The sequence below is a fragment of the Macrosteles quadrilineatus genome, unplaced genomic scaffold, assembly GCF_028750875.1.
Source record: "Macrosteles quadrilineatus isolate MER2022 unplaced genomic scaffold, UCM_ALF_1.0 Scaffold_5__1_contigs__length_97177068, whole genome shotgun sequence".
In the NCBI taxonomy this organism is placed as follows: Eukaryota; Metazoa; Arthropoda; class Insecta; order Hemiptera; family Cicadellidae; genus Macrosteles; species Macrosteles quadrilineatus.
Genome location: NW_026542598.1, coordinates 48281798 through 48309491, shown reverse-complemented (window position 1 = coordinate 48309491; position 27694 = coordinate 48281798). Strand labels below are relative to the sequence as shown.

Here is a 27694-nt window from a genome sequence, read left to right as displayed (position 1 = left end):
TTGCAGTATCACAACAGTATCTATAAGTCATGTGATATGTTCTGTTGCAATGCTGAAGGAGCAGCTCGAGTCTCTGTCCCCGGGTCTCACGCTCTGTGCTTGCTGTCACACTAGGATCTGTAGTTATGTGATATGTTCTGTTGCAGACGACAGTGATGTGCTGAGCTGGTGCTGAGGTGGTGCTGGGGCGGGGATGAAGGAATGCTGAAGGAGCACGCTGAGCCTCTGTCCCCGGGTCTCGCGCTCTGTGCCGGCTGTCACACCAGGATCTATAATCATATGTCTTGTTCTGTTGCAGACGACAGTGATGTGCTGAGCTGGTGCTGAGGTGGTGTTGGGGCGGGGATGAAGGAATGCTGAAGGAGCACGCTGAGCCTCTGTCCCCGGGTCTCGCGCTCTGTGCCGGCTGTCACACCAGGATCTATAGTTATATGTCTTGTTCTGTTGCAGACGACAGTGATGTGCTGAGCTGGTGCTGAGGTGGTGCTGGGGCGGGGATGAAGGAATGCTGAAGGAGCACGCTGAGCCTCTGTCCCCGGGTCTCGCGCTCTGTGCCGGCTGTCACACCAGGATCTATAGTCATGTGTCATGATCTGTTGCAGACGACAGTGATGTGCTGAGCTGGTGCTGAGGTGGTGCTGGGGCGGGGATGAAGGAATGCTGAAGGAGCACGCTGAGCCTCTGTCCCCGGGTCTCGTGCTCTGTGCCGGCTGTCACACCAGGATCTATATTCATGTGTCATGTTCTGTTACAGACGACAGTGATGTGCTGAGCTGGTGCTGGGGCGGGGATGAAGGAATGCTGAAGGAGCACGCTGAGCCTCTGTCCCCGGGTCTCGTGCTCTGCGCCGGCTGTCACACCAGGATCTATAGTCATGTGACATGATCTGTTGCAGACGAGAGTGATGTGCTGAGCTGGTGCTGAGATGGTGCTGGGGCGGGGATGAAGGAATGCTGAAGGAGCACGCTGAGCCTCTGTCCCCGGGTCTCGCGCTCTGTGCCGGCTGTCACACCAGGATCTATAGTCATGTGTCATGATCTGTTACAGACGACAGTGATGTGCTGAGCTGGTGCTGAGCTGGTGCTGGGGCGGGGATGAAGGAATGCTGAAGGAGCACGCTGAGCCTCTGTCCCCGGGTCTCGCGCTCTGTACTGGCTGTCACACCAGGATCTATAGTCATGTGTCATGATCTGTTACAGACGACAGTGATGTGCTGAGCTGGTGCTGAGCTGGTGCTGGGGCGGGGATGAAGGAATGCTGAAGGAGCACGCTGAGCCTCTGTCCCCGGGTCTCGCGCTCTGTACTGGCTGTCACACCAGGATCTATAGTCATGTGTCATGATCTGTTACAGACAACAGTGATGTGCTGAGCTGGTGCTGAGGTGGTGCTGGGGCGGGGATGAAGGAATGCTGAAGGAGCACGCTGAGCCTCTGTCCCTGGGTCTCGTGCTCTGTGCCGGCTGTCACACCAGGATCTATAGTCATGTGACATGTTCTGTTGCAGACGACAGTGATGTGCTGAGCTGGTGCTGAGGTGGTGCTGGGGCGGGGATGAAGGAATGCTGAAGGAGCACGCTGAGCCTCTGTCCCCGGGTCTCGCGCTCTGTGCCGGCTGTCACACCAGGATCTATAGTTACAGTATATGTCATGTTATGTTACAGACGACAGTGATGTGCTGAGCTGGTGCTGAGGTGGTGCTGGGGCGGGGATGAAGGAATGCTGAAGGAGCACGCTGAGCCTCTGTCCCTGGATCTCGTGCTCTGTGCCGGCTGTCACACCAGGATCTATAGTCATGTGTCATGATATGTTACAGACGACAGTGATGTGCTGAGCTGGTGCTGAGGTGGTGCTGGGGCGGGGATGAAGGAATGCTGAAGGAGCACGCTGAGCCTCTGTCCCCGGGTCTCGCGCTCTGTGCCGGCTGTCACACCAGGATCCAAGACCGTTTCTACCTTCTGGCTGTCGACCGTCAGTGGCATCTCGGGTGTCTGCAGTGTTGTGAGTGCAAGATACCTCTTGACTCTGAACTTACTTGCTTCGCCCGCCACGGCAACATATACTGCAAGGACGATTATTACAGGTATGTGGTCTTGAATTGTGGAAATGTAGCAATTTGTGTAGAGACTTTGGATGGACAGGAAACAAAAAAAAAACTGCGTACCTTTTACTTTCTATCCGCCATAGGCAAATTACTTCAAACGAAACATCGATGTACTGCACAACTATGCGTTTAAAAGATCAGTACAAGTACTATTATTATTAGTACTCCTACATCTTCTAAAGTGTTTGCAATTTAAAGTAACTCTTTAGGGGACATTTCTGTATGTAGACTATTGCTAATATTGGCGTATTTACAAATTGAGGACATTTTTTGTCAGAAAGTCAACACCCGTATGGGGTCAGCTGTTGAGAGAATAATTGATTGTACAGTATGTCACCACGACATCCTCTCATTTAAATTCCCACAAATATGATTCCAAATATGACGTTACGTATGACGCTAGTAAAAAGCTGATTCGCCTAACCCTCCTTCTACACTTCTTCAGTTTTCTGACAACTTCAAGGAGAATATTTAGATTCTCTGAAGTATCAATAGGCATTGGTTGATAACTAATATTTAGAATGTGAAAGTTTGTGTGTTTATTTGTTTGGGGTTCAATCACGCGTTAACTACTGGTCGGATTGGGCTGAAATTTGGCATGATGATAGCTCATATTTCCGATTAACATATAGGCATATACTTATCTCAAAAATCCTGGAGTTTCCCACATGACCTTAAAATAATCATATGAATCAAATAATCTCGACATATGACTAAATAAATGAGTAGGATTCAATGATGTTCAGTACCATTAAAAGGTTACAAGGTTGAACTACGGGGTGCAGCACTATAATTTTTGGTTTGTTTGAATTTTTAAAATATTAACAGCTAGATACTAACAACGCAAAATAGATGTAAGAAAACAGTAATATGGGAACTTATGGACTACGGTTAACAACAAACCCGATAACAGAATCAAAGCCATAGATAGAGTGCAACACAAATGTAAAGTAATAAAAATTAGGAATTAGGTGTTGTTGTGATTGTTTTATGGACACATTACTACCGATACAATACTCGTAGTATTTTTTTCATGCAAAGTTAAATGTTTCTCGCTTAGTTTTTCATAGTAATTTGTGTAATACATACGATGCTGGGTTACATGTATGTAAATTGGTATTCTACAGAAACCACAAACTAGCAGTTGGCAATAAAGAATATTTAATTAGTGATACACTATTTATTTGTGCTGAGCTCAGTAGACCCTGTTGATGGTTCAATCCACTCAATATTCTTTTATTCTAAAAATGTCTATATTTTTACCATGACAATAGGATTTCCTAAGTACACTTCACTAATTGTATCCATAGTCATATACTTGATTATATACTTGACGATTATATTCTTGTATAGTGTTTAATTTTTATAAAAGACGTTGAACGACAAAATTCATAAATGCTATCGATATAACATGTGTGGATCGTGAACAGATAAACAAACCTTTAAATGTATGTTCAACCATCGACTTTTGGATGCCAAGATCTATATAGACAACATGTAGCTCAATTTTTATTGAATTTGAATGAACATTGAAATATCCACTTACCAAGTGAGCTATTTGTAAAGTTATATTTTTCTTTAAGTTCTTGATACTATTATTTACAAGATACGTTATGCCAAGGGTGCGGTGCTACTATCTAAGCATTTCCACATTTTGATTTCGATTGGTTAAAACATTGAAGTATGCGACAGAAACCAATAATAATACTATTGACAGTAGACACGCTCTGCCTTTCATGTTTATTCTAAAACAAGACTCAATGGGAATAAAAAGTCTAGCTCGTAGTTAAATGCTTTAACAATACTGGAGCTCAATAATATTTTCCTCTAGTTAAAACTTTCCACGTACGTTATTTCATGTCATAATCACAGTATAAACTTTTTCCATTTAAGTAGAAATGTTACAATTTTTAATATTCCCAGATAGCTGTATTATTTGCTGAGTTAATAGTAAAAAATAATAACAAACCAGAAAGTGAACCATCTTAATTTGATATATGCACGAAAAGAAAGTAACATTACTTATCACAAGATGTCTTCTATTTGAAATACACTCCTTGAACACATTGGGGGATGGCGCTGCTTTGGCTTTGGCACATTGGCTACAGCGGGGACAGAGCCCGAAACCATGGCAACCGCATTGACTCTGTAACTGGGATTCGAATACAACTGACACTGAATACACCAGCAACGTCACGTGATCAATACATTGTTTCCAAAATAACCAGTCATGATCAGAACCAGAGTCTCTCAATAACACTGCCAGTAGTAATCATATTTATGTTATACATAATTATGTTTTCATACAATGTGCATTTTCTGTTTTAGCGAATTTCCCATATATGGAATAAGCTATTACCGTAGTACTCATGGTAAGACCTGGACGCGGGACCGATTTTTTTTTTCGTTTTGAGGTCCCTAGAGGCCAAAAACACCATCCGTTCGAATTCATATATATATATATATATATATATATATTTATTTATATATATATATATATATGTGTCCGTTAGCGCGATAACTCAAGCAAAAATGATCCGATTTTGAAATTTGGTACAAACGTGTAAACCTACGTTTATTCGAACGAGTTCGCGAACCAGCATGATCGGACCATGGGAACGGGGGTTTACGGGGGGTTTTATGGGGTAAAAATGGGTTTTTCCCATTTTTGACCCAAAAAACATAAAATTTTGCAATTTCTTTCTAAACTATTTTGTAGAGCTTAAAAAAACAAATAATTTAGTATACTGAAGCGTTATAATGCGCCTAATGGTTACGGAGAAAATTCCAAAAAATTGTAAATTTAAAATTCCCATGTTATTCTTATGGAGAATAAGTAAACTGTTGTAGTTTGCTTGTTTATGAACATATTTTGATAAAATTTGGAAAATGTTTTAATTTCTTACTAACTATTAACATTTTACAGAAAAAAACAGTTTTACCCTCCCTGATGCAGCAAACCTAAGTACTTGTTTAACTAATTCTATTTAAATCGGGAATAAATGTTATATTTGTAAGTAGACATTTCAGTGTAAATCAAATCAGTCAAATGGAAATTCGCTTAGTCTGCAGGTTTGCTGCGGCGGGGGTATTATTTTTTTTTTTTTGACAGTCTAAACCCTGGTTTTGACAATAGGCAACATGGAATTTTATCCGGTTCGCTTGGGATCGAAACTGCCACCTTCTTTTACTTTCTCTTCCTATACCATAATACTGTATATGGAGAAAGTATTATTTTCGTCAAAATTTTTGAGTTTGAGTTTTGAGTGTATTTATTCGTTTTGAGTCCCCCTGGGTTCAAAAAAGTCGTTTTCGAAGTGATGTCTGTGTGTGTCTGGATGTGTACAGAGCTAGAGACTACACCTGTGGTCCGATTTTGATTAAATTTGGTGTGTAGGTTCTAATCCATGCCATCTCCAAATTTTTTTCATTATATGATATATAGTTTTTTAATGTTGATTTTCCCATAAAATAAAGGAAAATTGGATTTTCTCAAAAATGGCCCGAACGATTTTGATAAAAATTTAGTATGTTGTAGCCCTTTAAATTCCAAACAAAACGCTACGGTTCCCATGTCTGTAAAAATTACGGTTTAAAAATTATAGTAAATTATGTTTTTTTCCCATAAAAATAAAATAATAAAATAAAATAACGGAAAAATCAGATTTTCTTGAATATGGACAAAACGATTTTCAAAAAATTTAGTATGTTATATTCCTTAAAATTTTGAACAAAATGGTACAAATCCCATTTCCGTAAAAATCACGGTTCAAAAGCTATAGTGACTTATGTTATTTTCTAAAAAGAAAAAAAAACATAAAATAACGAAAAATTTGTTTTTTTGGAGAAAGGCTGGTTTTGATCAAAATTAATATGTTCTTATAATTCTAAAAAATAGTACAAACCCCATTGCTGTAACAATTACGGTTCAAAAGTTATTGCAGCTTTATTTATTTTGTCAGAATGTCAATACCGTTTGTTTTGAAGGTGAGCGCTAAACTCTTTCAGCTACTCCAACAATACAAAATAATTTAAACATCTTAAATAATGTATTCGTAGGCCTAAGTAGTTTTGGAAATGTAACTAAAGAATATTTTTCTTTCTTTTTTGGTTAGTTTACTCTTTAAAATGGTAGTATTTTATTTCAATTATAAATATATTAGTTGGCTCTGTCTTTTGGATATGGCAAAAATATGTTAACATTTTTTTATTCGGCTGCGTTTTCCGCGTGAATGTGTTTTACAGTTTTCAACCAACACGCTCAAATCAAAAACGCAGTAATCAATGACGCTTAAGTTAATATATTTATATATTTTCCATATAATAATTATTATACAGAATTATTATTTACGGGGTCTAAACCGTTCCAAGAACAATTTCTTGATTGGCAATTGCGTTAAACAACGCAAACTAATTAGTACGAATAATGTACACTGTACAGGATATATTTTTGACAATTACGTCCATAAATCGCTTCTAAATTTAAGTAAGGGGAGAATTCAACAGTTCCTGCTACAACTGAACACATAAAACAATTCCCAAACAAATTAATTCCATCGACTAATCGATTCCGAATTCCCAATAATTGGCAAAGACGCTAGAGGTTGCCCAGTGCCCGTATGTCCGATAATTAGTCTGCTAATGAATATAGAGTTTGCATGTAGTCAGTGGGCAAAATTACCGGACTCGAATAATTGGTGTAGTGTTGCAAGCGCTCCTGTCCCGCATTTTCCGCCTGGACGTACAGATTTTTTCACCACTTAAGCTTCCTTTTCATAAAAACTCGCAGGTGGTCCTGTGGTTCGGAGCCCAGTCAGCTGTTCGTTGTCAGTTGTATCGCGCGTAAAATACGCGCCTAAATTACTATCGTAATCCTTTTCGATCGCGTATCTTTAGTAGTTGTGTCTTCGTCGAATATAAAGTCCATGGTGTAATTGTGTTGGGTTTTGTTTTGTTCTGGGAATCGGATCTCCGTACTCTGTGTGTGGTTCTGTAAGTAGTGTTGATTATTTTGGATTTTTCTTTGATCAAAAGTGGTTGTAACGAATAAAAGTAAAATAATTTTTTTTTTTAAGTGAACTCCCTCTAAGTCACCTTAAAATCGTTGTTCTTTACGAAGACGTTTAATGTTGATATGTGTAATTTATATTTTTGGTAATATTTGCAATCATCACTCTTGTTGTTGTTGTTGGTAAGCACTACATTTTTTAATACAAAATTTGCTTTTATATATGGGACAGGATGCTTTGGAGGTAATAAGTTCTCTACCAAAGGGGAGCAGGGAGTTCCGGAACGTAATCTTGTTCCACATTTTAATTATTTGTTCTGCTCAAACATTCCCATGCAAAGTCATTATTTTTAGATTCAATGTTCTCTTTATTATTTTACAGTATGATGAAAACTGTTGGAGGATTGTTCGTTCGTAGAATAATTTTACATTACTCGTAAGAATTACGTGACATACTTTTTTAACACCTTTTAAATACTTGATTACATGTTTAGACCTTATAAACAATCAAGAACTTAAATCGATAAGGTATATAAGAGGTCTAATGAAATTATATTCCTTTGATTTTATATGTTTGTGTCGATGTAGTTTTACAGTTTTTGCAAAGGGACGGCCCAAGTCATAGTATACTGTTGATATTTTTTGACATATAGCATCCTTAATTGATAGCATAATGAATAATTGGCATCCTGGTCTTGAATTGAACCTTGGGATCCAACTGACAACCAACGTGACAATATATGAACATTTACAATAAAAAGTAGATTAATAACACCAAGTACCTTAATAATACAAGATGCCTTAACGAAGGTGACCTTTATAACCTATAATATCGTGAGTCTTCGGGTTCCATTGAATCTATACCTTGTCTCCTATTAAGATTTTAGTGAAAATTTTTAACTAAAATGTCTATTGGTTCACATTTTCTAAAACTCTAATACAAATAATAAAAAAGCCCGAGACTACTATTTGTTGAGAAAAACAGTCAACATAATATTACTATAAATATTTATTTTATAAATAGTTATAAAAAAGGGTACTTTGTTAACTATGTTTTTAATTTTTATTATATAAGTAGCCCTGTATGCAAGTAAATATGTAAGAAAATATTAATACAAATCTATATCCAGCAGTAGGACAAGCATTCAATAGACATTTAAGTTCACAACTTTTACATCAATTAATTCAAAAAAATCATCGTGGTTTGACTAACTAGAAATTATAGGAAAATTGATGATACAGTATATATAAATATAAAAAAAACTATTTCAGTCATTATTCAGTTGGTTTAAATATGCAGTCCGAATAGACAAAAAAATTGTAAAGGAATAATAATAGCAAAATTCAAATTACATTTTTCGTTGAGGTTTATGCAGAGTAACATTTTGGTAGGTACCCATTTTTATTTAGATACAATTTTTAATTGTGTTTAATAGTAAGACTATTTAAAAGTCACTGATAAAAAAACTTTAACAGATATTTTTCATAGTAATCTTTATTTATCACTCAAAGACATATTTTTCACCTGACCTCCATTTCTATAAAAACCTTTTTTCCCTTTAAACATATTTTTAAATGAAAAAATAACGATATAAACATATGTGCTCTATACCCTGTTATAATCCACCTCTGCATTATGCATTTGTGTCATCAATTTATGATTAAAAACCTCCCCACATTTGTAATACCAATTCTAGGTACTCTTGAAACTGGTATGGTATCTATTTTAAAGTAAATTATTAAAGTATATATAAAGTAAGAATTAATATCAAACTATGCAAGAACAATCTAAAATGCAGCTACCAATAACTATGCCTACTCCACAATCACAATATGCTCGTCAATATCATGTCGATATTGTTATTCCTCACTAACGCTGGCTACATGAAACCTACAAAGGTAGAGTAAATCCCAAATCCCAAATGTGCAACTGGATAATGAGCGGTTTGTGGGTAAACATACGAGTGAAGCCACCAAACCAAACACCCGGGGGGGGGGGGCAGGTAAATGCCGCGTGTGTGAAGGTAAACAATCGGCGTGTTTAGTGTTTACCTGTGGCCGAGTTGTTTACCTTCCACTGCCACCGACCCTGCCATCATATGCCACCTATATACCGCCTAACTTGTTACACAGTCGCTGCTATGTACTATGCTCAAGCAGCCTTCACATCTTGGAATGCAATAGTTACAGGTTTTTGTTTAATTTTGATTGCATTGTGACGCCGATACCCCAGGTGGAGTATTGGAAAAATGATTGAAGGATGAGTGTTTTGAATAAGTGATATGACATAACTGCTGGTTCTTTTTCAGGACAATAACTAATTTAGAACATTTTGCTCAATGGTCACTTATAACTTCGAATACGTAAATTTTATAACCATCCAATCAAGGCATCAACTATAGTATTTATTGTCGATAGTAGCATACTTTGTGAAAGGCAAATTCAACCATCTTCTACTTAAACAAAAAATACTAAAATAAAAAATCACTTGGAATTTCTTCCTTTCTTCACAAAAGTCAAGATGGTATCTACTCATGTAATACCAATGATGACTGTACACAATACTGCACATGTTAACAGCCCATTTCGGTTCATCGACAGCATTAGTAGATTTAATATTAATAATGTTTTAATTGTTTGTGAATTTTATACAAGCACGTCAAAACAATACATGAAATAATTAATACACAATTTGGTTGCGACTACCTTTCGCCATATCGGTTAACAGTTAAGGCTGCCGGTACTGTATGCCTTAACGGTATGGTTAACCGGTTTAGTATAGCGTTTATTTGTGTTGATTTGTTACGACAACAAATTTGGCGTACCACGAATAAAATTCATTTTCAGCAGCACTCTCTGTCGGTGGATTTATCTAACTTGGTTATTATTTTATTTTACAAGTGGCCACTATAATGTAACGGTTTTTTTTCTGTAGAGTCTTTATTGTAAACTGTTGTCTAAATACATACAGTAATAACAAGGATACTAACATATTCTCACATTATATCATAGATAAAAGGAGTAAATAGTAGTAAAAATAGTGTCTACTCCTTTCATCTATGATTATATTAACGACCTTAATACTACTTCTTTAAAGGCATTGAAGAGAACCTAATAACTTAATCTCAGAAAAATATATTTAAATATAAAAGATTCAATTTCATGTTACATTTTTAGTGACCCACAATGAAAATACATATTTCTCACAGCGAATTCATCTTCATAATTACCACCCCTCCCCATTATACCTGACTACTCCAGTGTCAAACGTGCTCGTTGTTGGCTTTGAAGCGGTTCAGTGAGCCTTTACCCATCACCATCGCCAGTGAATGGTGAATGGTGATCTACTCAGTGATCTGTAGTGTGTAGGCTGCAGGTACAGGGGATGATCCTCCACCCTCCTCCTGCGTCGCTGGGCATCCACCTCTCGATCCCATGCTCATCCGCGCCACGCGTCGCGGTCAGAACAATCACCTTAGTTATCAGTGGGGAGGGCACGTGCTGTTATCAAACTAGTTCGCTAATAGGATGAAGGGAGCATGGGTTTGATGGTTTCATAATGATCTACCTATGAGGTGAATTGAATTTCCTGTAGTGTGGGGGTAATCTGAGCGACGTAAGCTTGAGGTAAAAGATTTCGTGTTGTTATCTCTAAAACAGAGATATTTTAGTCATTTTCACCTTAGTGACTTATTTTTTTTTTTTTACAAGCAGTGGTTTGACTGCTAAATACTGTTATGGGTCTAAGCATTAATAAACAGATATATTGATTATTGTTAGAATATAACCAGGTATTCACTCAAGAAGGAGGAGAAGTTACTAAGTATTTGTCCTTTTGTAAATAATATCTAAGGTACATTATGAGACTAGATGAAGTGCCCAAGGCCTACGTTTTGGCCACGAATGATCTACCTGTGAGTAATATTTCAGTCCAGTCGGTTCGGTATATTTTGCGTCCATATTGATCAAACAAATATTCTACATAGACCCCACTTAATTTTGAATTATCACAGATACTGTATTACTACTGAGAATTTGTATGTTTGTAAATTATATGCATGGTAGGTTCTTTTACTAATGGCTGTAACTAATCTTATCCCCATACAACAGTAACAATGTTGTATCCTAGATGAAGGACATTAAATGGCTTCATTCAATTTCAAACTAAATTAATTGTAAACATGATAATCATTCGAAATTCCAAATTAGTAAACTTTTAATAGCTGTCGTTGAATCACGGATGAACGCAAGCTCACGATGATAGACATAATAACTGTCAAATATAACCTTTTATCCGTCCTAGAACTCTTTGGGAATAAAGATTTTCATCAAACCCCTAAACATAAAAATTTTTTGTAAAATTGTATTTCAAATTAAAGACATTATAATTAGTTATTCTATTTATTTATCCAGTTTGATGTTCCGCAGACTGTTCGCAGTGAAGCGGTGTGCCCGGTGCCAAGCAGGCATCTCTGCCTCAGAGCTGGTGATGCGTGCCAGAGACGCTGTATTCCACCTACACTGCTTCTCTTGTGCGTCGTGTGGCATATTACTCACCAAGGTATTCCAAGACATTTATTTAACATATTCCGTTAGAGTACTATATTTCATTGAAAAGTATTAAAGTATATTATCCTTAGTTGAAGAATTGAGGTTTCTTAAACTACAAAAAGTGTATAAGTCTAAAATTTACTTTTAGATTTTGGTCTTCCAGAGATGAACTGGTGAAAATACTTATAATATTTCGGATTCCATCTGAAATCCAACACGTCGGCCAGTATGTTCACCAAGTCAATAATGCGAATATCTCCCGACAAATATCCGACAATATACGAGTGTATTTGCAATCAGCCAGATGAGTTCACTGCTAACTTTAGCTATCAACAACACCAAGTGGACTTAACTTCATTTACTTTTACGACAAGGTCAAACTGTTTAATGATAGTAGTGTTTCTAACAACCTGGTCTTTGGTTTCACTTAACAACCTAGCTTTTTTAATGAATTTTCCACATGTTACGTACTATCATAACAGTAAAGAATAAAACCCCTTTATTTTATCACCACTCGACTATCTTCTTTTTGCGTTTATATTTTCTCCCTCACACCTTCTTCTCTTCCAGGGTGATTACTTCGGCATGCGTGACGGCCTGGTCTACTGCAGGCCTCACTACGAACTCCTTCGACACCGAGACTTCTGCGGCGCCGCTGAACTGGAAGCTCTCTCCCCGGCCCACTGGACAGCCGTCGCCGCCGTGCAGAAGGGACGTCCCAGGAAGAGGAAGCTAATGTCGTCGCCGTCCCCCGGCCAAGACAGTGTCTCAGATCTGCCAGTCAACATGAGGATTCCACCCGGAGCTCTAGGTAATCTGCAACAGAGATTAGTGTACATGTATGGAAAATAGACTGCTGTCAAAGTGGACAATCATATATTGAACTAGTTGAAATACTGACTGATGTTTCGGAAGGCTTTGCAGGATTCATTTGAAAAGTCGGCCAGCATTTCCCCAATTTAACAGACCATCCCTTGAATTCCTAGATTCGACAGTTAGCTACGAGTACCTATTATGTTTAATATAGCTATAGTTATCTATGATCATTGCGAGTGTCTATAAAATTGGCATTGAATATGACAAAATCAGTAACTATTTATAAACAAGTCCTAATAGTAACATTTTGTACGATATGCCAAAAATAACACACATACATCGCAGACCCTTGCTAAGTGAAATTGAACCCACACAATCTACTAATAGTTTATTTAACATAACTATATTTTTTTTTTCAAGGAATCCATCCATACCCTGGTCTAGTTTACATCTAAAGAGAATCTGTTGTTGTGAATACCAAAGGCAAATAGATATGTTCTACAAGGGAAAATTAGTCACGCTGGTACATAAATCGATAATCAACCCTAGTAACCAAACGCCAATAATAAAACAAAAAAAATATACATACATTTAATTTCATGTATACTGAATAGGCAAGAGGAACCTGTGTTTCTACCCACAGTACAATGAGTTTAGAATTACGAAACAAATAACACCCCACCCCTATCTCACCCTAGTTCAAGCCTTCAGCCGGTTTCACATACATAAATAATCTGCTACAGTTGGAGAGTTGTTGCCAATTACAGCTCGACTGTTGTTTGTTGTTTGAGCAACACTCCACTGTTGTTGTTGTCAGTTGTCAGTCTCAGACTCTGACATCGGCCGTCCTCAATTATTCACCGAGCACCAGATGCCGCTTTTCCACGCTGTCACGTTGTACATTCCTTATTTTTCCAAGTTGAAAACGTCCCAGTTTGAGAAGATTTTGTTTTCAATCGGTTCAAAATAATTGTGTGAAAAGTACAGATGCGGTTTGTTTTTAATTTGAGTGCTTTCGAACTTCGTATCATGTTTCGTGGTTAAGAGGTGGTCGTAGTTATTTATTGAAGTAGAAGTTGGGCTGAATACAATTTATTGATTCACAATAAACTGTATTTTTTTGTTTAACGACAATGACATTTTTAAGCTTTTTTTTGTCAGGACACTTTTCAAACAATGGTCTTGTCACTGTGTAATGTATATTATTTAAAAAAAAAAAATAGAAAGCGCGACTTCGGTGTGGCTTTTGGGTCGCCGGAATTCTATCCCCCTGGAATTTTACCCCCTGGGCAAAGCTGACGTCACTATGACGTAGTAAACTAAGCGCTCAAAAGTTTGTTCGCGGACGGAATTTTACCCCCGCGGATTTGGAAGTCTAATGAAAATAGACAGGACGTGATTAATTAGATTAGCAATAAAAACCGAAATTTTACCCCCGGAATTTTACCCCCGGATTTTAACCCCCGTAATTTTACCCCCTGGTTTGTGACGTCACGTTTGCCCAGGGAGTAAAATTCCAGGGGGTACAAATCCACTACCCGTGGTTTTTAGGACGCAGAACGCTCAATTTTAGTATTTATTTGATATATATGTTTGATTAGCTAAATAGATGGTGGTGATATTGCAATATTCATTCTTAAAGCACTTTTTCAATGTACAGTATCAACACAAACATAACAAAATTGTATCCTATGGTGACTGAACGAAGTGTTAAAAACCGTGCTTTATTATCTTTGTGAAACAATTTTAATAATTTTAGCAGAAATGTGGAACTGCCATCACTCTCTATGTTTGTTTGCACTTGCTCCGTGTTAAATCACCGTGTACACTCCATTACTCTATGGAGCCATTGCCGAGATTCCCTCCAAGCCACGTTAATATTCTTCGCAGGTCTCTTCACTGAGGCGGAACCTTTCTGTCAATGGTTCAACAATAGCCGGACGTTGAACAGCACAGAGTAAAAAACCGCTGCCATTGGCTGTCTCGGTGTCGACTGATAAAATGGAAAACAAACCAGTTGTGAATGGTAAAAATCGTAACTCCTTTGTGAGCACTGGAGCAATATTGGCCTTTACTTGTGTTTGTGTAGGTTTTGCACACACTACTGTAAGAGCAATATTGGCCTTTACTTGTGTAGGTTTTGTTACACACACTAATGTAAGATCAATATTGGCCTTTACTGGTATAAGTTTTGTTACATATACTACTGTAAGAGCAATATTGGCCTTTACTTGTGTAGGTTTTGTTACATACACTACTGTAAACTATACTGTATAAACATTAACTATTCTAGCTAACGGATCCAACAAGATTATGTAAACAATACAATGTTATGCAATAAAATATCGTATTAGCAAAAACTACGACAGGAATAGCACTATGACAGCAGCTTTGTTTAAATTAACATGGCTTACGGGGAAATAAAACCTAATCGTATTTTAAAGTTTAGACAAAGGTTGAGCCAGAGTTTTACATAGATTAGGTGGCAACCTCAATTAGGCTTCAATTACCGGTCATAACATCTAGTAGAATTGGTAAATTATGTATCGGCTCGCCACCGTATCGACATAATTACCCGAGACATGTACAAGGGCGTGAACTAAGTGGCCGATAACCACAGGGCTTATCAGCAAAGGCATTACAGGGCCTTGTTAGAACTTAAAAAGCGTTTAGAAAAATGCCAAAATAATATTCCGCTTTGTTTGGACCTAAAACGTGGTAATGCGAGTCTGCGATTACTTTTAAGTTACCCTGCAATAGTAACGGATATTTTCGATGTCTTTGTTGCGGGGATAAAGTGTTTATTAATTTCTAAAGTAGAAACAGAAACTTTTCAAATGTTTGAGTTATTCTGTGCACAATGTCACTTCTGGAATATTTTCGTATTTGGTTGTGTCGATAATCAGTTTCATTGAATATTTACTACAACAAAATCCCTTTCATCAATGTATAAAATTAAGTAAAAATATATAATTGTTTGCAATTTTTTTTATTACATCAAATGCATAGCTTATTATTTGTTAGCTTTTTGCATGCATATTTGCGTAGCTTTTAAACGACTAAAACAATTAAAATTCATTATATAGCACCTGAACTGTTTAATGGACAATTTTAAGGTACTGTACATACCTTTATGTCAAAAGTTCAACTAAGTGTGGAAGTCAAACTCACGACATGTTTCGCATATGCATGCATCGTTAGGTGATCTCCTATCATAAGAATGCTTCATCCATTAAGAGTCTTCAGTTCACATTCAAATAAATAAATAGCCTAAACAGAACATAAAAAGGAACAAAAAACATTTAAAACATTTAAAATTTTCGTATACAAACACATAATGGATGAAGCATTCTTGATATGAGATCACCTGACGATGCCTGACTAGGCGAAACATGTATTGATCAGCTTGTGGGCTTCACTCACCTTAATTTGTTAATCCAGGACTCGTCAAATGTAACACAACGAAGACACAAACACACATACACGCACATAAAAATCGTCCTTGGATTAATTTACTCCGACGTTTCGAGGGACCAAGAAACGTCGGAGTAAATTAATCCAAGGACGATTTTTATGTGCGTGTATGTGTGTTTGTGTCTTCGTTGTGTTACATTTGACGAGTCCTGGATTAACAAATTAAGGTGAGTGAAGCCCACAAGCTGATCAATACAGTATAAAAACCTCGCCTAAAAAACATGTCTTTCAAAAATAAGCGAAACATGTCGTGAGATTCACTACCACACTTTGTTGAACTTTTGAGGTAAATGTATGTACCATATGATCGACCAAAACAAGTAATTTATAAAGCCAAATAGCTGAATAAGGAGATGAAATATGATTGTCCATAGCTCAAAACAATATTGAAGCTATTTAAAGGGTTACTTATAAACTACAAGCAAAACACTCCTATTCCGCGTCTGGTGTTTTTGACCTTTGCTCGATTTTCAACCTCGCCTCAATAACGCAATTAATTTTGAACTCTTATTGAGACAAATATTTTTAGGATTAATGCATTTTCGAGTCCAAAAACTGTGTTCAAACATGAACTATTTGAATTTTCCTGCTATCTTAATGCTTTTTTTGTGGTTTCAAGGTTACCGAATACAGTTAACTGTGCGACACTCTTTCGAATGGTTCAGAGTTCACAAGCAAAATAAAACTAAAAGCACATAACATTCCTTGGAACCTCTCCTCGTGAGTGTTAAAACCTCCTCAGCACGCCTTCGATAAAATGTAAAATAGCACTCCTCTCGGCCATATTTAGCAGAAGCCGCGGCGATCGCGCAGATAGCACGATGGTAGCCAATAGAAGCCAGCGGCCACCGAGAACGCGCTATCGCGGTCTCCGAGAATCGATTTCGGTAGTGTAGCATCGAACCGTTACCAATACCATAAAACCGGGGACATGTTACGCGGCGACCGGTCCCGGACGTTTATAGAGGCCGGTTCCCGTACGACCGCTTTTATTTGTCCTTTTAAGAAAATAAAGGAAAGGAAGAGCTGCCTGAAAAACGAGTCGGATTGTGATGTTTATTTATCACGAACGTGGAGATTTCAATGGTGCCGGTGGGTGGGCCACCTACTGGCATTTCCCTACCGTCGGTTCGGCAACTGTTGACGCTATAAATCGGTGTGATAAGAGACATTGTGGAGAATGTGGTGGCCACAAAACAATGAATACAGCATGGCTGACAGGCTTTTTGCTGGGGTCATGGATGGTAGGAGGTCTCTGACTACACGTAAAACATACAGGGATCTAGCATACACGGGTAGTCGTGTGATAAGAGACATCGTAGAGAATGTGGTGGCCACAAAACAATGACCACAGCATGGCTGACAGGCTTTGTGCTGGGGTCATGGATGGTAGGAGGTCTCTGACTACACGTAAAACATACAGGGATCTAGCATACACGGGTAGTCGTGTGATAAGAGACATTGTGGAGAATGTGGTGGCCACAAAACAATGAATACAGCATGGCTGACAGGCTTTGTGCTGGGGTCATGGATGGTAGGAGGTCTCTGACTACACATAACACATACAGGGATCTAGCATACAGGGATCTAGCATACACGGGTAGTCGTGTGATAAGAGACATCGTAGAGAATGTGGTGGCCACAAAACAATGACCACAGCATGGCTGACAGGCTTTGTGCTGGGGTCATGGATGGTAGGAGGTCTCTGACTACACATAACACATACAGGGATCTAGCATACACGGGTAGTCGTGTGATAAGAGACATTGTGGAGAATGTGGTGGCCACAAAACAATGAATACAGCATGGCTGACAGGCTTTTTGCTGGGGTCATGGATGGAGGAGGAACCTGACTACACATAACACATACAGGGATCTAGCATACACGGGTAGTCGTGTGATAAGAGACATTGTGGAGAATGTGGTGGCCACAAAACAATGAATACAGCATGGCTGACAGGCTTTTTGCTGGGGTCATGGATGGAGGAGGAACCTGACTACACATAACACATACAGGGATCTAGCATACACGGGTAGTCGTGTGATAAGAGACATTGTGGAGAATGTGGTGGCCACAAAACAATGAATACAGCATGGCTGACAGGCTTTTTGCTGGGGTCATGGATGGTAGGAGGTCTCTGACTACACGTAACACATACAGGGATCTAGCATACACGGGTAGTCGTGTGATAAGAGACATTGTGGAGAATGTGGTGGCCACAAAACAATGAATACAGCATGGCTGACAGGCTTTTTGCTGGGGTCATGGATGGTAGGAGGTCTCTGACTACACGTAAAACATACAGGGATCTAGCATACACGGGTAGTCGTGTGATAAGAGACATCGTAGAGAATGTGGTGGCCACAAAACAATGACCACAGCATGGCTGACAGGCTTTGTGCTGGGGTCATGGATGGTAGGAGGTCTCTGACTACACGTAACACATACAGGGATCTAGCATACACGGGTAGTCGTGTGATAAGAGACATTGTGGAGAATGTGGTGGCCACAAAACAATGACCACAGCATGGCTGACAGGCTTTGTGCTGGGGTCATGGATGGTAGGAGGTCTCTGACTACACGTAAAACATACAGGGATCTAGCATACACGGGTAGTCGTGTGATAAGAGACATCGTAGAGAATGTGGTGGCCACAAAACAATGACCACAGCATGGCTGACAGGCTTTGTGCTGGGGTCATGGATGGTAGGAGGTCTCTGACTACACGTAACACATACAGGGATCTAGCATACACGGGTAGTCGTGTGATAAGATACATTGTAGAGAATGTGGTGGCCACAAAACAATGACCACAGCATGGCTGACAGGCTTTGTGCTGGGGTCATGGATGGTAGGAGGTCTCTGACTACACGTAACACATACAGGGATCTAGCATACACAGGTAGTCGTGTGATAAGAGACATCGTAGAGAATGTGGTGGCCACAAAACAATGACCACAGCATGGCTGACAGGCTTTGTGCTGGGGTCATGGATGGTAGGAGGTCTCTGACTACACGTAGGGATCTAGCATACAGGGATCAAACAAAATTGAATTATCTTAAAATATTCTACGCAGTTGTCGTTGCAGTCTTACTTACTTTTTGGTACCCATTAGATCTTGAGGTTCAGGTACATCCAATTGTACGATTCGTCAATGGTAAAAATAAGTGCTATATACCTTTTTTAACATATGGCAATTATTGGCTGTAATTATTTCAAGTAATTCTTTTGTTGAGTAGTGACTGCGTTTATTTATTCACAAATTTAAATATATATTTTCTAGATGAACAAGTCTATACAGTTTTACTATGTTTGCTTCCAAGAGATGCTCCACGGCGGGGACCTGTCTTCCTCCATGGAGTCCCTGGCGTACGACTCCTCGGTGACGTCACCGGGTGTCCAAGGGTCGCAGCAGAGGACCAAGAGGATGAGGACGTCCTTCAAACACCATCAACTGAGGACGATGAAGTCATACTTCAACATCAACCAGAACCCTGATGCCAAAGATCTCAAGCAGCTAGCGCAGAAGACCGGCCTATCGAAAAGGGTTTTACAGGTATGTCAGTTCAATGAATCATAAGAGTTCATTGAGGATGTTTGAAATCGGTATACAATTATTACAAAGAATTGTTAAGTGTAATTGATGGTTATTGGTAACACTGGTTATCATGATGTCATCACTCTTGTGTCATGGTCACACTACCAAACGTGAATGGAACATTCTTCAACTTAATTTTAAACATATCGATCGGTGAACAGTACTTGTATTTATACGCGTGAGTCCCGTGTGTATTGTTTCTTTCCGTCCCTTAACGTTTGATACTAAGTTGAATAATGTTCCATTCTCGTTTGATAGTTTGACCATGACACATCTTTGACGATGTCCACTCAGATGAATATGAAGTGTATCATCCTCGTTTGTTGAAGTGACCATGGCACTAGTGTTTTAAAATCATGGTAATCAATCAATTGACTTGAGGACTTTTTCATGTTTAGGTACGTAAACCACTGAATATTATAATTTCTATCAATTTTTTTAGATAATCATTCAGGGCATATTTAAAAGCCAAAACCCTTTGTTAACAATCACTTTGACGTGTCGAAATAGCTAAATCACCCTGACAGGCATAAAACTCATCCGCAGCTCTACCAATGATTTTTGATGGTCCCAAATTGAATCCAGTTGTCCTTGATCATTGGGCTTGTAATGTATAGCTCTGGCTGAAGAAACAGCTTTTACTAGTCATTAACAAGGCTTCACTGATTACTACATCCTGTATTCATATCCTCCCAAAGTACGTTGCTGTCTAGTGAATGGATTCCGCCACATAGCTTTCAAATGTTCAAGTTCACATGTAAATTCTCTTCACTGACGTTTTACCACTATCAGATGCCACCCGTATTTGATAGCTATCGATTATCTTTGGAATTGTAATATTAGGTATTATTTAGCAAAAAAGACCCGTAGTTCCGAGTCCTGACCGCGAGGAAATGAGGGCACCGTTCCACCTGGCCCGCACTGGATGGCTCAGTCTGCATTTAGTCCTGACTATTATGCAAGCCATCAATTAACCGTAATGCAATCTAAATGCACTTGTGCTAAATGCAACGTAAATGGTTCAACCGCCGTTTAGGAAACCCCTTACTAATTATACATGTTTTAGATAAAGATAATCTACTACTGGTCTTCGAACTTTGAAGCAATTCTACACAAAGTGTAATGCGGGCTGTTTTTAAGGTTTCCAATTTAATTTAAACTTGTAATTGTAATTGTAATTTGAAATACATTGAAATTTAAAATAAATTAAGTAGTTCTAGGTGTACATTTTATCTTGACTATTATGGGTGGATTATACTGTAAATCCTAACTTAAACTATGTACTTTCTTTTTGTAGTCATTAAAAACACTAATTCTGTTTTGGAAAAAAATTATTGTTTGAAAGCAAATACTACTATTCATCAGGCTTTCCCATTTATAACGATTTACCTAAAAAAAAATGTACTGTCGAGTGAAAAAAATTTATTATCGATCATATTGCCTGTGATGTTGTATAACAGTTTGTGGTTAAACAGAATCCAATGTACACAAATCCAAAAACAAAACTGATCTCCTATCTATTGTGTTGGTTATAGATAATGAAATGTATAACTAAATTTAAAAGTTCAAAAAGGCCAATATATAATAACTATATAATTGGTTATAGATGTTGATTACTTAACATCAGTTTTTACATAAAGAATCGACCTAAACTTATAGTTCGTTTACAAAATTTTTGTGGTTTGAGGGGAAGTTTCTCTTCTATTTTTTGCTTATTTAATTTGTTGCAGCTGATTGACGTTTCAAAGGTAGGATCAAAATAATGTTGATAGATTTCTTCCCCTAAAACCAACCTAAATTTTGTGAACAGAGTATGGTAAAAAACCATATGTATCGCCATTTTTAAAGATAAAAAACTATATTTATCTTTGATATAACGTTGAGTATTTATAGATTTCCGTAACTGTATGGCAATTTTTATAAAATATTAATGTAACAAATAATAAAATATATAATAAAAGGAATAAAACCAAAAACAAAATTTATGCCCAAACCATATCATGTGTTTATTGATTTATCTTGACTATACAGCAATCCTACCCTAAACACAATCCAAAATTGATTGTGAATTTACAATGTATTAATACACTTTCAAATTGTTTACTATTATACGACAATTGTTACGCAACATCCACTGAACATTTTCCCACAAGTGTCGGAGTGGTGTACCAGCTAGATTAGTCGATAGCTCACGGACTACCCCTCTCACCTACAGCCCTCTCAACCCACCCCAAGTACCATTGTCTGCTACTTCACTCCACATACAAACATGGTCACCTCACCAGTCTTCTGTTCTCATGCTCATTGTGAGCCTGTTTTCTCTTCTGTATTGTAAAACGTACTTACATTCACCGTTGCACGGCTGTCCAATTAGTTTCTGTTCGTTTCCATTACCTATGCCATTGTTTGATCTTTCCGATCTCAACTCCACCCGCGCTTGTATGTTGGATTCAATGTAAGAGTTCCCTTTGTCTATGAGGACATACGGTTATGATATGAATGAAGGTGTATGAGTGATTGTTTTTGTTGAACTGAAAATCTGTTGAATGATTGTAAGGAATCATCTAGATTCAATAGTAGAAAGGGCATCTTTTAGAAAACTCAAAATTGGACGACGAAGCTGTACTCGATTGCTGGGCGTTTAACTTTTTTCCTGGTTTAAGAAACAGTTGATCCTAGTCAGGAAAGTAGCTACACAATACCATAGATAACACTTAATCCTATAGTAGATTTTTCATACTTACGGAGCAGCTGAAGACAGTTTTATTGTTAGTTCCGTCTGGTACCAGTAGGATCGTGTTTTTTTTTTTACAGTTTTTGTCTTCTTATTTCGGTTTTTTAAAACCTCGTTTAACCATACAAAACTATCTAATCATAAATAGTAACTTTTCCCCTAGTTATATAACCAATGCAGACACAAATGAACAAATACAACAGCTTTAGTTTTTATTTATAGTTGGTCATCGGTTATTAATTTTGGAGATAGTTTGTGGTAAATCACAAATCGTGAAATCAACCCTGAACAATAGAAACAACATTTTGTCGACACAAGCGCCCAGTGTCACCAATATGAACTAGACACAAAAAACGTGCTTCAAAATTTACCATGGGATGACAAGTATATTTTATGATGTGAAGTGCTGGTTAGTTTATGATAATACTTCTTACAAATTTTCTTCGATTCATATTTTGGATAGGATACTCGTTACAGTTGCATCTCCCTGCCATAATAACTATGTAGTAGTTAAATGAACATTCATTTTAGTCTACTGCTTAAACTGTCATGCATTTTAAGAAAACCCAGAGAAAAAATCTAAGTTTCGAACAGACAAAAACTGATAACTTTTCTTAGGATCCAGAAACCTAGCAAACCACTCATCTGCCACAATTGAAATGAATAATAGATTGAGAATGAAATGAAAGATTCAAGAGCTACTAGCAAATCATACCACAATACTAAAAAGTCACAGAGAATCTACATGTCTCTCATTTTATTTACTCAACGTAATTATTTCATTGGTTAATTAATTTACATGTTTGAGCAATAATTCAGCAATCAGCATATCACACGTTTTTCTTCGGAATGGAAAGCCTTCATTCATCACTAATCCTTTCCGAGGTGAAGGTGAATGAATCCGGTTCTATTTAAAGAAGCTCTGCCTAAATTAGCATTTAGACATTCCTAAATTAGGTGATCTGCAGGTTCGGGCGTGAGGGATGTGGAAACGAAAAGTGGGTTTATGAGGCGTCAAATTTTAATTAGTGGTGATAATATCGAAACAGCGTCTGTGACGTTACACCCGGTGGTTCAAAGACGAGGCGTCGTAGGAGTCATTCTTGTACATTGTTCCCACCTAGTTACGCGCGTAATGTACAAGAGGCACGCAAAAGAAGAGCCTACATGGTCCTACTAGCAGTTCAGCAACCTAGTTGAACATATGTTATAGAGGATTCTATCAATTATTCTGCTAATCATTCATTGAATAGAATAGAGCTAAGAATCGTAGAGGACATGTTTTTGTTGTTTTATTGTTTGTCCACCTTCACACCCATTCAGTAGACTCGGAACCATTTCACGCATTACTTAAAGCTAGTCTTAGATGGTTATGTAATTAACACTTCCTAAAAATACTTTGGTAATTGGTAAAATTTGAACCCTTTGAACGATTCGGGAGATGGAAGACCCGTGCTCTACTACTAGACCAGTTTGCTTTCCTAGTAGAGAGCAACCTCTATATATTTGACCTAAATAAACGAGATATTTGACTGCATACACGATTTTGCTACACAAACCATATAGTGTTTTCTTGTATGCTACGGTATTTTTGATTATGGGTTTCCAACTAATTAGGGGACAGTGTACTGGATTAGATTAAACCCATACAATGTCAATACATGAGTGAAGGATGAGTGTTGAATGGATTCTATGATACCTTTGTTAATGTCTTTCATCCACTTTGTATTGAGTGAGCACCATTTACTAAGAGCCCAATGATTAACTGGAGCTTGATCCAGCTTCGAACCATTAAAAAAACGCAAGAACGAGCCGGTGACATTCTTATTGTAAAAAGATCACTTACCACTCAGCCACTTCGGCTTATGTCATGTCGAAACAACGGTTGACGAATTCACAATCCTTGTAATGAGTGTTGAAAAACAAGAAGAATACTATCCTAAAATAGAACAAGCTTGGGATTTAGTTAAAATATCCAATCCAGAAGACTCTTTATTTTGTTTACCTAAGTAACATACAGCTGACATCAGCCTGTAAATGGCTTTTAGATTCCGATCTTCAATAATTGATTGTCAATAGCAATTTGTTTCGGTGCTGATATTAAGATAGCAGTTTAATATCATTTTTACATTTTTCTAGTTTTCAAGTCATAACATGTTCAACATGTAAACATTTTATAAATAGACTCTCCTATCAGACTTTATCTATAAGTCCCTGTTCCAGGTTTGGTTCCAGAACGCGCGAGCGAAGTGGCGCCGCAATATGATGAGACAGGAGAGCGGTGCTGGGGGGGTCGTTCCTCCCCCCGGTGGCGCACCCCCCTCAGGTCCCCCGTCTGTAGGACCCCCCTCAGTTATCATGGGGGACAGCAGCAGCATGGACGACGTCCATCACCTGCATCACCATCATCATCACCATCTGCAGACGTCACAGACCATCACGTTCGGTGAACTCTACTAGCGCTGGGCTTGTAAATTGTATGTACTCCGATAGGGAATAATGTGCTGGTAAATTTATTTGTTTTGCTGAAATATTTGGTCGAGGTATTGGTAAGCACTGATACCCAGAGGAAAAGCTGTAGTATTATTTCTGCATCATTGTTATTTGGTCAGATAAGACTTTACTGCAATCAAACTAAGCAAACAACATACGTGTTGGATTATATGTTTAGTTTCCACAGCCCATAAACCACGAAGAATTCATTATTTAGAATTATTCTTGAATATTAAAATTTAAAATTTATTAAATATTAAAAAAATATTTTGAACACTATGAACATTAAATCATAATTTATCTTAAAATAAATTTTAGAGTAAAAAAATAAGTCCTTCAGTACATAACGTAAATTGATGCCGTTCAGCCATATTTAATATTTGCTCATACTATGTAAACTGGGAAATTCACAAAATAGAGCCGCCGAAGGCCATACATTTACTACGAGTACATCTGAAACCGCACTCCACAGCACAGCGCTACATTATTACTAAAAAACTATTTAATTTGATTGCGTCCAAGTACTAATACACCTGTGTATGCAAAACTGGCCAGTATTTGAGTATGCTCTTATTATTATAAACTACGTGACATGACAGTTCCATTGTTCAACAATAAATATGCATAAGGATTGCAAAATTACAAGTAAATTACCTGAATTATTATTATAGTTAGATTATCGTGTTTCACTAGTGTATGAAAAGAAAAATGGAGGTGTCTCAAGCGAAATTGGAAACATTTGATAAGACTCCTAGTTCCTTTAAAGTCCAAATATACTAATTACGTTTTTTAGTTTTATAAACTCTTTTATTTTAAATATTATTAAGTTATGCATTAATATATCCATGTTTTAAGTATTATTATGTATTTTAATTGCTGATTTTATGTGTCAAACTCCACAAGATCTTTTGCAGAAAAAATAATAATTGCAAAAATGTATGATAAATTACCTGCTTTAAACATGTTAAATATGATTGGGAATGAATCACTCAAAACTTTGTTTACGGAGAAAATGGAATTTTAATCTGTACAGGTCCTTGGTAGTGATATAAACCGTCAAGATGCATTCTTAGCATAGTCTAGAATACAAAATAAGTAGGCCTACCTCAATGTTAAACTCGTAAGTCATAGTTACACAATACACGATGCGATTATCGTATCGACATTCATTTTACGATTTATCGGATCGAAATTGTAGATTACACAATGTATAGTACGATCATTGACTATGGATATTGAAGTATATATTGCATCTATATGTATAAGCTGTAGCCTTTTTATCGAACAAAACATAGTCCGATAAGCCAAATAAGCCTAAGCAACTCATATCTTACATTTGGTATTTTTACTGCGAGTTTAGATGGAGCCAAGAAAGATGCTACAGTTCACATTAAGTAATAAACTCAGTTTAACATAAATTAAAAGTTGTTATTGACAAAACATAGACAATATTCACAACAATGTTCACTTTTATTTACGTCAACCAAGAAAAAGTATTTAGAAAAAGAAAAACAAAAATATTTGAGTTTTTGTCGATGTATAGTAAGTATGACGTTAATTTGGGCAAACTGTATAAACGGATATTCTGTACCAAATAGTGGCAATAGAAAAATATGGCATTTTACAATTATAGAATGAACCACATAAACTATTACTGTATGAGCTGATGGCTGAATTGAACTAAACTCTTTGGCTACAACTTTAACATATGCACGGAATGTATTCTTCGATAGTGTATCTATGGTCAAGGATACAGTGTAGTAAGATATACTATGTGCAATTGTCATGTTCCTATAAGATACACTTAGCTGTTAAATGTCGACCGACTATAACCTCGTATGATCAGTATTAACTTGTCTGATACCATTGTCGTTTTACATAACTGATACATTAAATATAATAAAACAAGCGATGTGTTTGGTATTATTTCCTATCCTCATTTGCATGCAATTTAATGTTCCACATCATAGAATTTAATCTTTGACTGTGAATGTTAAGACAGCTGTATGGGACATGAAACAAAACAATGTATAGCGAGACGATGGAAACCAAGTATAGTCTGTATGATGGAACCTGTATCCTGATCCTACGTCACTGGGACTGGCCCGAGCCGACATGAGTCAGGAGACATGTTTAATGATACACACTATAGATACCACCACGTGTCGATAGACCGCAGCTTTGTAAAAACAAGGAAAGTTGATGTTCTACAGGGTAAAAGTAAAAGTATTGAATTTCACAATAATCATATAGAAAGTAAAAGTTTTGAAAATATTGTTGACACATCAAAACGTAAAGTGAAAACTCGTGAAATAATCAATTTAATTAAATGGAAATTTCTTACAAAACAGAAACATTTTACAGACAGATATACAGTGCACATCACATTTACATTTACAATTACTGTACGTTTATAGTTTAAGATGGCTATAGAGGATTAATGAAGCTTAATTTAGACTATGTCCACGATCTAAAACAAAAAAAATATGCAATTACACTTTTGATGATTGTAATTGGAAATCAATTAGATTATACCGAAATCTAATGCTCCTATGGGATGACCATCACAAATTTAAACTTGCTGAGAAAGTGACTAAGAGCGGAATAACGTACACAAAGAGAAAATATATGTTAAACTCGGATTATATTAAGTACTACCAGATGTATCCTTAGAGACACATCCTACTTAAAATAATTCTGGAAAAACACGTAATATCGACGTAATTGCTTTTGGAAAAAAACAAATAGCCAAAACAAAGATACGAAACATTTTTATATGATAATATAAATTCTACCAACATAATAACTTGGGACAGGAAAGAAATTCAGCTAAAATAACTATATAATCAGTCAGACATATTTGGAAAGATTATATGAATTAAAAGAAATACCAAATCACCAAAAGAATGTTTACAATT

General features: G+C 37.3%; 1 protein-coding gene across 1 annotated transcript; it reads left to right on the top strand.

Moving 5' to 3' along the window:
* The first annotated feature begins 1816 nt into the window (after nt 1–1816).
* On the top strand, nt 1817–25139 carry LOC128994862 (LIM/homeobox protein Lhx9-like). The gene is made up of 5 exons (XM_054419682.1): nt 1817–2079; nt 11537–11669; nt 12230–12470; nt 19275–19507; nt 24507–25139. The coding sequence occupies exons 1-5, from the start codon at nt 1868–1870 to the stop codon at nt 24741–24743; spliced, it is 1056 nt and encodes a 351-aa protein (XP_054275657.1). The 5' UTR covers nt 1817–1867; the 3' UTR covers nt 24744–25139.
* The last annotated feature ends 2555 nt before the right edge of the window (nt 25140–27694 follow it).

Bases quoted from the DNA above. Each gene is read 5' to 3' on its own strand.
- LOC128994862 (XM_054419682.1), top strand. From the start codon at position 1,868: ATGCTGAAGGAGCACGCTGAGCCTCTGTCCCCGGGTCTCGCGCTCTGT. The intron at 2,080-11,536 runs GTATGTGGTCTT...GATGTTCCGCAG, and splicing joins TGCAAGGACGATTATTACAG to ACTGTTCGCAGTGAAGCGGT. The intron at 19,508-24,506 runs GTATGTCAGTTC...TCCCTGTTCCAG, and splicing joins TATCGAAAAGGGTTTTACAG to GTTTGGTTCCAGAACGCGCG.